This window comes from Micropterus dolomieu, linkage group LG21 (assembly GCF_021292245.1).
Source record: "Micropterus dolomieu isolate WLL.071019.BEF.003 ecotype Adirondacks linkage group LG21, ASM2129224v1, whole genome shotgun sequence".
Classification (NCBI taxonomy): domain Eukaryota; kingdom Metazoa; phylum Chordata; class Actinopteri; order Centrarchiformes; family Centrarchidae; genus Micropterus; species Micropterus dolomieu.
The window spans coordinates 18,614,894-18,630,266 of NC_060170.1; the positions used below are offsets into that span (position 1 = coordinate 18,614,894).

General features: G+C 41.2%; 1 protein-coding gene across 3 annotated transcripts; it reads right to left on the bottom strand.

Moving 5' to 3' along the window:
* Positions 1-260: 260 nt before the first annotated feature.
* On the bottom strand, positions 261-14,996 carry ercc6l2 (excision repair cross-complementation group 6-like 2). Of its 3 annotated transcripts, XM_046035346.1 has the most exons (20): positions 14,718-14,996; positions 13,874-14,286; positions 13,653-13,769; positions 13,124-13,317; positions 12,941-13,034; positions 12,552-12,619; positions 12,209-12,416; positions 11,925-12,065; positions 11,390-11,506; positions 11,168-11,287; positions 11,010-11,081; positions 9,923-10,068; positions 9,657-9,752; positions 9,347-9,446; positions 8,726-8,878; positions 8,488-8,571; positions 5,770-6,757; positions 5,524-5,678; positions 4,414-4,571; positions 261-3,129 (listed from the first exon to the last, which is right to left on the bottom strand). In XM_046035346.1, the coding sequence occupies exons 1-20, from the start codon at positions 14,743-14,745 to the stop codon at positions 1,857-1,859; spliced, it is 4,725 nt and encodes a 1,574-aa protein (XP_045891302.1). In that variant the 5' UTR covers positions 14,746-14,996; the 3' UTR covers positions 261-1,856. The 3 variants fall into 3 exon arrangements, with proteins under 3 accessions (XP_045891302.1, XP_045891304.1, XP_045891305.1); XM_046035348.1 differs by lacking the exons at positions 261-3,129; positions 4,414-4,571; positions 5,524-5,678; positions 5,770-6,757 and adding an exon at positions 8,270-8,407; XM_046035349.1 differs by lacking the exons at positions 261-3,129; positions 4,414-4,571; positions 5,524-5,678; positions 5,770-6,757 and adding an exon at positions 8,313-8,403.
* Positions 14,997-15,373: the final 377 nt, after the last annotated feature.

The following is a 15,373-nucleotide window of genomic DNA, read 5'->3' on the forward strand; positions in this document are numbered from 1 at the left end:
TGTGTTCAAGATCCATTCAAGTAGCAGTCCAATAACTATCACCAGACCAATCAATGTTTTTGGTAGAAATTATATTCCTACATGGCAAATAAGTTACTAAAAGTTGAGGCAGAGTAATATAAAACCAAAAGACCAAACAGTCATGGCATGCATATTGCCGAGTCTGCGTAATTGAATCATTAATTGAAAGCGTATTCAAAATAATAGCAGTGTGGAGTTTAATTAGTGAGGTTAATCATTCTGTGGAAAAAAAACAGGTGTCAAACAGGTGGCCTTTATTTAAAGGACAAAGGCAGCAAATGTTGTACATGCCGGTTAAAGCGCATTTCACTCTGACAATAGGAGAAAAATGTGTTGTTCCACACATTGTTCAGAAGAACAGCGTACTTTGATTAAAAACTTGATTGGAGAGGGGGGAAAATATAAAAATGTGCAGAAAATGATAGGCTACTCAGCTAAAATGCTTTAAAATGGCAACCAAAACCAGAAAGACATGGAAGAAAACGGAAACTACCATTCGAATGGATCGAAGAACAGCCAAAATGGCAAAAACTCTCCCAATGATCAGCTCCAGGGAGATCAAAGAAGGCGTAAAGTTACCTGTGAGTACTATAACAATTAGAAGACACCTATGCAAAGCCAAGCTATCGGCAAGAAGCCCCCACAAAGTCCCATTGCTACAAGTGCTGAAGAGCTTACAATTTGCCAAAGAACACACTGACTGGCCTAAAGAGTAATGGCACAACATTTTGTGTACTGATGAAAGCAAAATGATGCACTGACATTCCACGAGTAAGGGCATTCCTTGTTTCCACATTACAGCTTTTCTATGGGTTTGATATGGCAATAACTTTTTTTTTTTGCTTAATTGGAATGGTGCAAATAATTATTTCACCATAAAAGAGTTTGAAACACCTCAGACATCAGATTACCATGCAGAACACTGTGCAGGGAAACCACACCATCTACACAATATGCACACTGTCATGTGGAGTGGGAGACAGTGAGGTGTTAAGAGTGACAGAGATGTTAACAGCCATTAAGGAGTTTTAAGTGATATCTCTGCAGGCCAACAACATGCCCCGGGTCTCAGTCATGGTATCCGATAACGATAATGGCTAATGCCTACAGCAGATTTTCTCCGTCAACTACTTAACATCAGATCAGGTGCAGCAACAGCTTGAGCATTGACACGGACCTTTAACTACACGTGCACACAAAAGGCAATCTCACATTTATATATAGTTTATTTGACTTGTTGCAATTAATATTTTAACAAATTTATTTTCATTTGTATTATTGTAAACGGAATGTCTTTGGGTTTTGAACTGTTGGTCAGACAGGGCCATGACTATTCTCTGACCTTTTACAGACCAACAATTAATCGCTAATGAAAATACTGGTTAGTTGCAGCCCTGTATTACCACATTTAGCAAATTAGGCAACATTTTTTCACTCTTTTATGAGTAAATGCCTCTGTGATGGCACATTAGTACGCTCATCCGAGTTTGTGTGTGGTAGGTAAAATTTAATATATAATAATAAAATATATAAATTCCCAGAGTGAACAGTCAGCATTATGCTAGCAACGCACTAATTTAATAAAGAAATTAGTGAACACTGAATATTTTCAAATAATCACAGTTAATAGTAAAAATAATTGTTAAAAGGTACAAATGATTTGACACTTTAAAATGATAAAATAAAAGTCTGTTAAGAAAATCTGAAGTAGGAAAGCCTGCTTTAAATATTCATTAGGGTTTCCATTTTTTTATCTCCTTTTAGAACTGCAAAAGTAAAAACGTGTAAAATAGTGTAAAATAAAATTTGAACACTATCTAATTGTCTCTCACGTGTTATTTCTTCCACAGGAACTTTTCATTGGTCTTCCAGAGACTCTTACTCTTCTCCTCTGCAAACCTACTTCTTGCTGCTAAGTTAGTGTTGATGCAAACCCTCTGCACTTCTGCCGGGTCCGTTAACCTGTTGATACTCTCCTCATTACCCTCATTCAGGAGGTCCCAGAAGTCTTTGCGACTGCCCTTGGATACCGCCTCATGTGTAGGGGCTGTGCTTGACTTTGGAGAGGACAGAGAGTCTACGCGGCCTGCTGAACCTGAATCAGTACTGAGGGTGATTCCGGATGGACAGGGTGTGGTGAGATATGTGCTTATTGACACAGAGGAGAGGGCAGGAGGTGTTTTTGGGGCGACCCTTTGTTGTCCACCCCTGGATTTGGGTTTTAACAAATCGTCGAGGATTGAGGTGTCTCCTATCAGGTCTGTGAGGAAGGAACTGTGATTGGAGGTAGATGTGGCCGGCTCAGGAGGGGAAGGGGTCTGAGGTTTTCCTCCGAGGCCTTGAGAAGTTTTGCTGGTCCTACAAGACAAGTTTTGCTCTTGCTCCCATCCCTGTGCTGTGGGTTTGGATAATATGGTGGACCTGCTATGGCCGAGGGCCCGAGAAGAAGGAGTATCTCTGTCTGTGCGACTCAGAAAAGCAGCAGCCTCCCCAGACCCCAGACCACTGCTGCCGGCCTGATCCAAGCCAAGACCACCACCAGCTCTGAAGGCTCCAGAACTAGAAACACTACCCCTCTTTGTCCTCTTATGTCCTCTGGCACCCCAGACTGTCTCCTCCTGCTCCTCTGACTCAAGGCTTGGAACATCTCTGAGAGGTTTCTCTGGTTCTAGAACATCATTTTGTGGTTTTGTAGGCTTTGTCTCAGGTTCTGGAACATGATTTTGTGGGATTCTAGACTTTTTCTGTGGCAAAGAAACATTATTATTTTGTGGGACTTCAGGCTTCGTTTTGGGTTCTGGATTCTTCCAAGTGCATTTACGCTTCTTCTTGGCTTTTAGAACATCCTTTTGTGGGGTTCTGGTATCTGCGTGAGATTTTGTGGCGCATCTTGAGGAGGCAGCAGTTGAAGAGGAGGTAGAGATCTGTACTGAGTCAGCCTGTGGGAAGCTGTTTGTGACCGTATTAGCCAGGTCAGGATGGTTCAGTGAAGTGTAATACTGTCGTAGCCAGGTCAGTCTCTGGGTTGAGTTCCTTCTCAGAATCTCCACTGCAAACTGATGGACTGTGGGAAATTTAAATTTTTCCGCCATTTCCTCCAGCTGCTGCCTACACACAGAAATGTGAAAAGTGTGAAAAAACACCCATGCAAAAGAGTGATTTTATAACTATGTACAGTTACAGTAATCCCCGGCTACAATTTGGCACATGTGAGCACACTGTAAGGTACATCAAATCACATGTAAAACAACATCTTTAAAAAGCCACAAGGCCTATACTATTAATCAGATATTCAGTCCCTTTGGCCGGGCTTAGCCTAAGATGAATACTTCTCCACATACTCAGGCTCATATCCAGAGAGTCATGCAGTATGAGATGTTTTTCCTGAGGGCAGTCATTAAAACCTTGGTCTAACCAGACTGAGACAGAAATACTTCAAAGTCACTGGTGGGACAGCTGCATTATGGTGGTGTTATTGCCATTTGTGGCTTTAAATGGAAAAACAATATAATATAAAACCTAATAAAAGTGACGGCAGTAAAACGCAACGTGTATGCAGGTTTAAATCATTAAACAGCAAGGTTAATTGAAAGGCTATCAATACAACTAGTGTGTATTTTCACTCCCTGGTGAGCCTCTGGGCAGAGATACAGCTTTCCCCCCTTGGGGAGTGAGATTGGAGCCACAAAAGGTGCCTGTGTGTCTCTGTATGAGAGTGTTCGGAAAGGTAGGGGGCAGAGGCGACGCAGCAGGACAGAGGTGTGCATTTGAGTACCGTGTGTGTGTGTGTGTGTGTGTGTGTGTGTGTGTGTGTGTGTGTGTGTGTGTCAGTAATGGTTTGGAAGCCCTCCGGCGATCAGTTTTGATTGGTCTCAGGAGGGCTGTGGTTGCGGAGGGGAAATATCCTTCAATGCAATGCCTGAACATAACTTGGTAATCTTTGGCATGATGCTGGGAAATAGGTGGAAGGGAAAGCTCAGAGGTGGTCTCTCGCTAAAACACATGCACACACACAACCACAATTCCTGAGGCCCAGGTGGGGGCGCTCACCACCATATCTGTGGTGAGTTTTGGCTTACATCCCTGTACTTCCAGGAATTCCTGTCTTCCGACTACACTTTTTATACCCCCTTTCCTCAATTCATCCACTGGCCTGCTTTATTCCCATTAAAACCTTTTCTTCTTCCCTTCTGTTGCAGGCCCCCCTTGTCATCTTTCCCTCACTATGTCTACCCATGACCTCCCTACTCTCTTTCTCCCTCTCACAGTAAATCTATAACATCTCATCTTCTAATCTTCTACAATACAGTCTTTTTCTTAATTCTTCCCCTGCCTGTATAACTGCTTTCTCCTTTTCTCTCCACCTCACCTCCTCTGAGACCCTTTCAGTACCTTTGTATAGCCTGGGGAGTCTCTCCGATGATGAAGGTGGTATGTCGGGTGTGGTGCACACTTGTGCTGGTGAAGGTGACTGGATGGTCCACTCTGGGCTTCTCCCGTGTGACAGCAGAAGGCCATGGCTCACTGTCTGGTTGGCTCAATGACAGGCTCTGGTCCAATCAAACAACAGGTAAAGTTTTATAGAAGCAGTGACCAGCTCATAGATGAGCTAGTTATTTTTTTCTCAGACTCACTCAGTTTGTTTACAAACACAGCTTATGTTAATGCACATAGCTTTCATCAATATGATCAATATAACAGCATTATTTGGAGTGTGAGAGGAGGAAAATGATTAATATTGACAGAAATAAGGGGCCTGATCAGCCAAATCACCCCAAAACTAACTTTTTCCCCCTCTACATTTGATTTGTATCATACCAAATAATTACACTTTCAAAATATCTAATCCAAAAATCAAGACAAAGAATCCCACGGTAGTCCACAAACCTAATTTTTTGTTTGATATTTTGCCAGGTTTGCTCACCACCTGCCTCTCTCCACTAATCAGTACTCGCGGCTGGGATGTGCAGGCTTATGTTAACATGATAGTGGATGTACACATGCAGCATTATGGACCACAGATTTGAATACAGGTAACCTACACTGCTGCTACTCATCAAGCACCACTGAGCTGTTGTAGCTACAAAAAAAAAAAAACAATAAGCTTTTACATCCACTCTCATTTCATAGTGAGCGTGTGTGTCTGATGCAGTACTGGCGATTGCCAGGCACGGTTTGGTATAAAACAGGTCTAAATGACACTGTTTACAGCGAGGTCTGTTTACTGAGTAAACATGTCACAGTTTATGGAAAAATACATTCCCGTTAGGTTTTTCAAACATAATCTGATTTATCTAATCTAATTTGGGATGGCAAGAACTAAATGCAATTCATCTCCAAACCATGACAAATCAACAAAACTACTACACTTTTTTTGGGTGAACTGATCTGTCATCAGTCCATGTGTGTAGTGTTGGGTGAAGGGCTGTGGCGGATACAACTACAATATTATACATTTGAAGAACCACTGAACCAGACTAACGTCATGTGTGCGGCGTGTACCTCCTGGGTGCCGAGAAGGTGATTGGCCGGGAGCTGAGAGTACATCTTGCGTTCAAACACGTCTCGTACAGCAGCTCTACTGATCAGCTCCTCTGCTTTGCTCCCACCCACCACGCGCTGGTTTGAGTGTGTATACACCACCTCCTGTACGTTCCCTTTAAATAGAAATATCCATAATTAATGTTAAAATTGAGTTATAATCATTAAAATGAAGATTAGCATATAAAAATAGGTATTGAATCTCACCTAGCACAATGTCGATAGTTCCATCCTTTCCTTTGGATGCTGGGGATGGCAACTCCACTGTGGATCTTTCTGTTAGTGGAGACGTTAAGTGACATCCTGTAGATCTCCCTTTCTTAACAGGAGTGTGTTCATCTTCTGAAGATGTGAATATCTCTATGTTCTCTGTGTATTTGGATCTGGCCTTGTCCCTGACACTACCACTTTGCTTCTTTCTCTCACGATCTAGCTTTCCTCTCTCTCTGTCTCCTCGTCTAACGTGTGAATTTAAAGCGACCCTCTCGGGCCCCGTCATTGCCTCCATGTCCAAATCCTCGGATTCATCTGAATAATCCTCAAAGTGGTGCGCTTTCGGAACTGTCATTTTGAGCTTGTTAGGATTCTTTTTGTCTGGTGAGGGATTTTCATCACTCTCTTCATCCACTGTAATTTTCTTATTTGTCCACCCTTTCAGGTACTGTCCCTCTCTTATAGCCTCATCACTCTGTTTAACTAGAGAAACATTTCTTCCTCTCCCCCCACTTCTGTTCTCCCCATCTTCTCTGTCTGAACTGCTGGCATCCCAGATTTTCATTCCCAATTTATGGGGACAGACTACACCATTTCCTGTGAAGGAGCTCTTGCAGATGGCAGAGGAGGTACCGTCCCTCTTTTGATCCTCAGCATATTCCTCCGAGGGGCCTTCTTCAACACCTGAGCTACTGTCTCCTTCTCCTAACTCTGGTTTTCCTTTGACTCTTTCGAGGAGTTTGGAGAAACCGTACTGGAGGAGACTCATTCGACCAGGACCAGTGGCAGAATTCCCACCCTTGTTGCCGTCCTCTGCACCGGGGTTTAGCACCTTCCTCTTAAGCCCCCGCTCCTCCTCATCCTCCTCACTCCCACTGCTGAAGTCCAGCACCCCTCTGGGGACATTTGATGGATCTCTATACTCCTTGGCTGGTTCATCATTTGCTACAGGGCCATCTGTAGGCAGAACATCTCCAGGTTCCTTAAATAAAACAGAAGAAGGGGCACCAGTTAGCTCAACACTAGAGCGTGCACCTCATGTACAAAGGCTCAGTCCTTGCCACAACGGCCCCGGGTTTGAGTCCAACAAGTGGCCCTTTGCAGCATGTCGTCCCTCCTCTCTCTCCCACATGTACTGTCTTTCAACTGCCCTTTCTAAATAAAGGCACAAAAAAGCCCCCAAAATAAAATTTAAATACATAAATAAATAAAAACAGAAGAAAAAAAAACAGCTACAGATAAGTAGGAACAGATTGGCACAGAAAGTGTTACAACGTAGGTTGTACAAAAACAAGAAATTGATAAGAAAAATGTAAATAAACTGCATGAGAAAGATCCAGCTACAACAGGCTACACATTCTTCACTTGCCTTGTCCATGCCATCTTTCAGTGGACCAGCCTATGTGAGATCTCATTGTGTAATACAAAACAGATGTTTGTAACAATAAATCATAATAAACATGAATGTGACATATGCCTTCCATCATGATGTAATATGAAGAAAACAAAGGGATCATAACATTTCCTGGAGCTGATATGAATGGGCCTTTATGGGAGCGACCACCAACAGTGATTCTAATGTCACAAAATTTGCCAACTAGATGACTCTTCCCCAGTTCTGCTGTGCATGTTGGCGCTTACACGCCTCAAGCCTCTCTCCTCTGTGCGTGCTAAGGCACCCCAGTGTATTCTGCATTCTTGAAAGAATCTGAATGGCCTCAGTGGAGCAGCAAGCCCTGTAAAAAAAGAACCTAGTTGGGAACAGGATGATAAGGGGTATCACTGTGAAAATAAATAGCTGAAAAGTAGAAGATAGACTTCAGTGTGGTCTGCTCCTTCCATTAGGACAAGCAAGTAATTACATCCAGCTGTTTCGCTCAGCATCAGAGAGAACGTGAGAGGCAGACAAAGAGAACCTCATCCTTCGCTTTCGCTAAAATACAAAGAATGAAGCATATAAGTGTTTTTTTGTAAACCATGGCTTTAAAGTAATACTCCACCCAGAATTGATTGCATTACAACTTTTATACAGTATTAGATATTTATGTTCTGTGTGATTGAAAGGTTGCTGTAAACAGTTTGTCATTTTCACATTGACAGGAGATGTGGTCAGCTTAAATTCAGTCAGTTACAAAGGATTCAAATTGGTAAAAAACATCAACAACTCCACAGAAACTTCTGAAAACACTAAGCTAATCTAAGTATGTTTCTCACTTAAGGCAGATAAAATACGTCAAGGGAGCTTTTCAGCTTGAGAACGATTTCTAGTGAAAATATGACATACACATATGAATCTATTACTATTTAACTGCCTGAACTCAAGCTAACCACAGCTTCTGTGAAAAAACTAAAAAATTTGCAGCCACATTTTTCTCACAAATATGGCATATAATAATAATAATAATAATAATAATCTTTATTTATACAGCACTTCAGAATCAAAACAGAGTTACAAAGTGCTTACATACATATGTAATTTGGAATATCATCCTCAAAGAGAATAAGAAGATTATAAGATAAATAACAATAAGAATGTTTTGAGATTGTGTGGGCAGAGTACCAGGGGCGCAGGAAAGGTCCCTGTTTGAGGTATCCCCTCTTTCACGTGGGAAAGGGAGAATGAGTGGGCTGCCTGGGAAACAAGACAGAGTGAGAGATGGGAAAGATGAGTGCCCTATGTTCTGGGTCTCTGAGAACGGCAGAATTACTCACGCTAACTCCCTTCGCCGCCTCCTCCTTCTCTTCGCCTGTGTGAGTGCTGGTTGTCATTACACCGGACTCCACTTGTCCTTCTCGCTGACAGAAGAGCAAAAGTGAGACATACATTCATCAAAACAAATTTTTTATTGTACTTATTGGGCTAGATCAGTGGGATGAGAGGTGGTATCAGGCAGTATGCTACAGTAGCACATCATCATTTAAGCTGAAATTTCAGTGTGAGCTTTCTAACCTCTAGTATCTTGCGGGTGAGGCATGTCCCTTCGATCTGCAGCCTGAAGAGGTTTCTGATCCCAAACAGCTCTCCCTTATAGATACCGTGCCCTTGCACTGCCTCAAAGTACCGGCGTGCACTCTCCTTGCCCACAACTGAGCACTGCAATTGCTAAAAGATGGGAAAGAAGGTACATAAAGTACTTTTACAGATACTGACACAGAGCACAAAGCTCACATTTTGAAGCATTATGGAAAAAATGACTCATAAATCTATCAAGTAAATTCAGTTGTGAGCATGTGTCGGTTCCAGGCTGTGGTCATTAATACAATTGAAAGTTCAAGATGGCGCCACGTTTGTTTTGTTTACATTTTATGATTCTGAATTTAATTACTGTGGAAATCATTAAATGGGGAATTTATAAACCAGATATATACCAGTACAAATGTGGCCTTCAGTATCTTTCTGTTTGATTTGATTTAGTCACTGTTAGTAAACCTTTTTGAGGTCTTCTATTGACCCAATAGACAATTAAGCTGCAGCAGCCATCTCACAGGTAGTAAATGAGATAACCTCAGTGTAATAACATGTGCATCATTTCCACATTATGATGATATGATGATTAATATTATCTGGTACCTGTTTGTAAACTTGTCTGAGGTAGATAACCTCCTCCACAGTCCCCAGTGAGATCAGCCTAAGAACAGTCACATCCCTGCACTGGCCAATGCGGTATGCTCTGAAGAGAGACAAAAATATATCAACACACAGGCATCGTGCATATTAATAGTAGAAAACGTGCATGTTTTGATATCAGCAAAGAAAATGACAAGGTAAGCTATCCTGGCACCCACAGTGCTTTCTGAAGCCAAACAAGAGTAGCAACAACAGAATACATTTTTTATTAGAATACTGTGTAAAGTCTATCAAGATATGGCCCACAACCTACCGGTCAATGGCTTGGAGGTCACTGGCTGGGTTCCATGTGGGGTCAAATAGCACTACCACATTGGCCCCTACAAAGTTAAGACCAAGACCGCCCGCCCTGATATAACAAAGAGTTCAAAAGGTCAGTTGTCAGCACATTCAAGGTTTTGAGTAGTTGTAGAAGCATTGAAAACACATGTTGAAATAGAGATAACTGTAGAATACACTATTAAATACCCCCCTTTGGTTTAGCTTTACAGTTGTAATTTTGAAGTTAAAAGGACTAACATGGTAGAAACCAGGCAGATGTTGATGTGAGAAGAGCTGTTGAACTCTTTGACAATCTGAATTCTCTCTTTGGCTTTCGTGGTTCCGTCCAACCTGCTGTAGTCCAGCCCCTCTGCCATGCAGTAGCTCTCCAGCACATCCAACAGCTGACGGGTTCAAAACACAACAAACAACTGTTTAGGGGTTCATATCATGTGGAACAACTGCGTAGAGGTTGACATCTATACACCTGTAGCGTGAATTCTCTCTGTCAAGAGTTCAAATGTAAACGCTAGACAAACAGATTTAATAAAAAAGAATGTCCCCTGGCTTGTATATTTGCAGATACACTATAGGGGTAATACTGAGCACAATCTATACTGTATGGACTTTATGATTCCCTATAAAGCAAAACATAGGCCATGTAAATATTACCTCATAGCAGCCAGCCTCAGGTGACAGCAGCCATTAAGCTGATGATACACAGAGCAACTTTTAGAGCAATTGTGCAGGGCAACGTTGCCGTCAATGGTAATGAGTAAAGATTACTACCGTAATCCCCTTCCCCCACCACTCCACCACCCGCCCCGCACCGTCGCTATCTGTTCAAAACATAGTCGGTCTTGCCACTAGCAAGATAGCCCAGCAACACTGTTTAAAAAGTTGCCCCGTGTATCATCAGCTTTAGACTCTGCAGAGCCCAATTATCTTTAAAACTCTAATCGCCCTCACTTATAAAACCCCGTAGCTTACCTATTAATCTGTGTCATGAGAAAACCATTTCTCCTGCTCCTATTTTCTCTGTTAACAAGTCATCTGCTATAAAAAAAAAAGTGACAATTCAGAGTGTTTGTTCAAGCCTGTTGTTGTGTTGAAATGCTGAATGGATGTAGCTGGAACCAACCAGCGTACTCCAACTCTGACACCATCTAAAATCCCTTTTCGATTACATCACTGTGAGCATCAAATCATTTTCCTACACGAAAATGTCTCGCCCTTCTGCTCATCCACCTCTCACACAATAAAGTATATATCTCTACAATCACACATGCAAACTCACTGACACGCAACGACTCTGATTTTCAACGCATACAAACTCCACTCTCACCTTGGTTGAGAGAGAAAAAAGCAGCACTTTATCTCTCTTTTGCAGATAATATGTCAGGAGCTTCTGCAAAACCTGAAAGGAATACAAGTATGTTAATAAATCAAATCATTACCCACACATAATGAGGAGGTGACTGAGTGTGTGTTCCCAAACTGTACCTTCATCTTTCCACTGTACATCGGGTCCGACAAGGCCTCAAATGCTTCACCTTTGCATCTCTGCACAAAGTCGGGAAACTTTTGGAAAACCTTCGCACAGACGCCACCCACATACTTTTCCTGCAAGAAACAAATGAGTCGTAATAGTGAACCAAATCCATAACGAGAAGATGTGGTATGAAATTGGTATACTGCATCAGTTATAGGGCAGCACGTTTTTACCTGTTTCTTGCTGGTGCCTGCAGTGGTCTGAAGCAGCGCTACATGGTTGGCAACCTTCCTCAATATGGCCAAGTAACTGAAGTACAGCTCCTTCATTTTCACACCTTCTGAGTTTGTCTGCAATAAAACAAACTGATATTATCGGAGCGCTCAAGCTTTAATTTTTTTTTTTTCCCATGAATGTAATTCAATTGCAATAATGAATGGTTCCTTCCCGCAAATCATCTAATTGATTTGCGGGAATTTTAATTATTTTTGAATTTTTCTGAATTACACTGTAGTATTTAAAAAGTAGAATGCAAGAGTACCGCTCAGATACCTAAGGGGTCAGAGCACCAAAATCACACAAAGCACATTTTCCCAACATGTTTGTCTGGTTTTAAGTGATCTGACTCCTTAAAGTAAAAAAAGAAGTAGGAAAAAAATCAGTAATGAGATTGATTTCACTTTTTCACAGATTTTAGGAAAGATCTCAACCTTACAATTACAATACACGGCATACAAAAGCACGCATTGGTAAAAGGGGTGAACTAACTCTATAGCAGCAGCTTCTGCGGGTGCGTCCACTTTGACAGTCACATTTCTCTGAAGACCTCAACAGCAACGTCACATCTTCAGTGTCCAGCACTGCCTGATACACAGTCTGCTGAAAGTCTGTCAGAGAGCAATACACCACCTGGAAGTAAACACAACACAGAAGTTCTTTGAGAGGTGCTTTTAGACATCACAAACCTACATTTGAATATTTTGATAAAGGAATGTTGTCATGTAGATGGTGATTTGTCAGTGAAAAGTCTGATTTGACTAAACCAATCTTACCCTGTCGTCCTTCTTAGGCAGTTGTTCCTTGATGAGAGCTTTTGTCCTTCTGAGGAACCACTGGGAAATCTTCCTCACCAGGGCTCTAACAGTCTTCCTCCCTGTAGCTAGGGCACGTTTAGTAGCACTGTGCCTCTGCCCTTGCTCAATTGGATCTGAAAACTTGTTCTTGAAATGTCCTAAGCTGCCAAGACAACCAGGTATGGCCCTAAATACAAGAAAAAAATATGAAAGCTAATATAAATTGCAATCACGTCACTTCCACTACAGGGAACGAAATGTGCTTGTAAATAAGCAAATTATAAATGTATTGTAATATAATAAAAGTAATAAAAGTCTATACCAGTCCATGACACACCACAGCTCCTCAAGGTTGTTCTGTAAGATGGTGCCAGTGAGGCCAATCCTGATCTGAACAACAACAAAAAAATAATAATAAAATAGAGCTGCAAAGCTAGCATCAAAAGCACAGTCCAAATAGAAAACTTAAGCTTTTAACTATTTTGTAGCAGCTTATTATGAAGGTGGTATTATGATGGTGGCACAATTGAATAGATTTTGAATAAAACAGAAACAAAGACCACTTGAGTGCAGACTTTACTCATCTTAATGACTAACACCATTAGAAATCGGCACTATCGGTACAATAAATCCATGCAGACTCTAGTCATTACTAGTTGCTTACTAGTAATATCATGCTGAAATAATAAGACGAACATAAGGCTCTCTGACCTTGCATTTCAGGTCCTTCATGGCCTGGGTGATCTGAGAATTTGGATTTTTAATCTTGTGGGCCTCATCCACAACCACTGCAGACCAGTCTATGCTGCAGGGAGGGCAAAGGTATATTTTAGTCACAGTGCTTAGGTTTATTTATGGTATCTGTTGCTTGTGTGTACTGCGCATGGTTCTTACATATTAAACTGATCCAGACAGAGGCGCAGAGTCTCGTAGGTAGTGAGGGCAATCTCAATGCGTCCCTTCTTGATGCGAGCCAGCTCCTCCTCTTTCCTCAGCCCGTGGACCACCACACACTGAAAGTGACCCCATGTGTCCAGTTCATCTTTCCAGTTATAAAGCACTGACAGTGGGGCCACAATGAGGAACACCTAGGCCAGATCATGGAAACAACAAAACATGCTTTACTTGAAATTCTTAGCATTTCTTTACAATTGAATAATAATAACAACAACTTTACTTGTATAGCACCTTTTATGCAAAGATGGAGCCCAAAGTGCTAAACAAAACAAGATCAGCCAATAACAGCAATAGCAATGCGAGAAAAACAAACAATGATACTAGCAAAATTAACCCAAATTAAAAGCCAAAATAAACAGATAGGTGTTTCATTTCTTTCAGCTCCTCAAGATCCAAGGGGAGGGCCATATAAGCAGAAAGCAGCCTCACCAGATTTCTTATTTAAGTAGCAAATTTCAATACCCACTTTGTTGGGTTTACTTTGCTTGGAGGGCATCTGACTCTGCAGAAACTGAGGCCTGTTGTTCTTGATATCCTCCCATGTGCCTGTTTTGTGCAACACTGCAGCAAGAAAACCAATGACCTAAGATACGATCAAAGAGGTGGAGAGAACGACAGCCAAGTGAAGAAAAAAGGCAGACATTTAAACAATTCTGAAAATAGTTTTGCAGGTCATGTGCTTTGTACCTGTACAGTTTTTCCCAAGCCCATGTCGTCCCCCAAGACGCAACCTCTGGAGCGGATGTAGTTGTTGTAAATAAACCTGATACCTTCTCTTTGGTAATCCCTCAAGTATCTGTTGATGGTGTAGGGGACTCTGTCTTCATCGACATTACTCAGTTCTAAGGGGACACATAGCCTGGGGTCTGTGCTGCTGCTGGGAAACACAGGTTTCTCCTTGGTGAAGTGATTTGAGCCTGGTCTCATGAGTTTCGAGACAGGTACAGCTTCCTCCTCTTCTTCATCTTTACTGGGGTCTTTGACGACCACCCATGCTATGGTGTCACCATTATGAGAGGTCAGTCTCTGAATAGTGGTTTCTCGAAGGGTGCCGTCTCTCGGGTCAGGAGCCAGACAACTGTCACCTTCACGCCATGTTGCTATTAAATAACATTTTATTAGTTGTGCTTTGCATCATATTTTTACAATACTTCACTAAAGGCACAGAAATAGTTTCAATAATATTGTATCTTGTTAAAATCTGTCTTTTATACAGTGGTGTTGTTTTAATGAATAGAAAAAAAATAGCTTAAATCTGCACAAAATAAACATATTCTCATGAAGGTATTTAGATTATACTCTATTATCATAGTAATAATACAGAAAGGTGTCCCATTGATTAAATCAATCTTATGATTTAAGAGTAATGTGAACTTAATGGACATAATTTTGAGTGAAAGTCAACTAATGTTCCTTGGAAAGGAAATATGGCTAATTGTTAGCTAGCTGCAGATGCTTTGCATAGCCGCAGGGTTGTGTAAACCAGTGCCCAACTGAAATGTAGCTGTAGCTAAAAACGTGCATTTCAAACCTTTTTCAACTGCAGAAACTGAAGCCATCAGGATGCCCTGAGAGTATCCCCTTCTTCCTGTGGACGAAAAGTCACTGTAGCAATAGCATGGTAGCTAGCTTGCTTAGTTTAGCTAACATTTAGAGATAAAGAAATAACGACAACTATAAAATGACAAACTGAGATTATGTAAGTCATATCATCCTGAGGAAGTCGCTTTTACTTTATCCTCATATAAGTTCATTTAACTGCCGAAAAAGCACAGAGACACACTGCAGGACCAGCTGCTGCTCCACTGCACTTTGCTGAATGTTTATCTGTTTTAACAACGACAGCCGCACTTTCGAAGTATTTAACCGATTTCAAATAAAATTTAAAAGTCTACTATTCAAGTTACAAATCATCTAAAAATAGTTTTAAATATTAGATGTCTTACTGATTCGGTCTCTTTTTTTCTCCGTACAAATTTCACTGTCGGACATTATATTGAAAGTGCTGTGTAGACTCGAAATCGAAATTAGGCTATATTTCTGTCCATCTCTTTCTATCTATATTTATTCTTTTATATAGGCTATGATTTCTATTAAATAAAATAAAGCATTAGTTGAAATCTGCAAAACAAGCTTATTTTACAGGGACCATAAAATATTGACTTCATTGCATTGCATTACACAGAG

Bases quoted from the DNA above. Each gene is read 5' to 3' on its own strand.
- ercc6l2 (XM_046035346.1), bottom strand. From the start codon at position 14,745: ATGGCTTCAGTTTCTGCAGTTGAAAAAG. The intron at 13,770-13,873 runs GTACAAAGCACA...ATCGTATCTTAG, and splicing joins GCTTGGGAAAAACTGTACAG to GTCATTGGTTTTCTTGCTGC. The intron at 10,069-11,009 runs GTGAGAGTGGAG...TGAACCCGTCAG, and splicing joins TTTTTTCTCTCTCAACCAAG to CTGTTGGATGTGCTGGAGAG.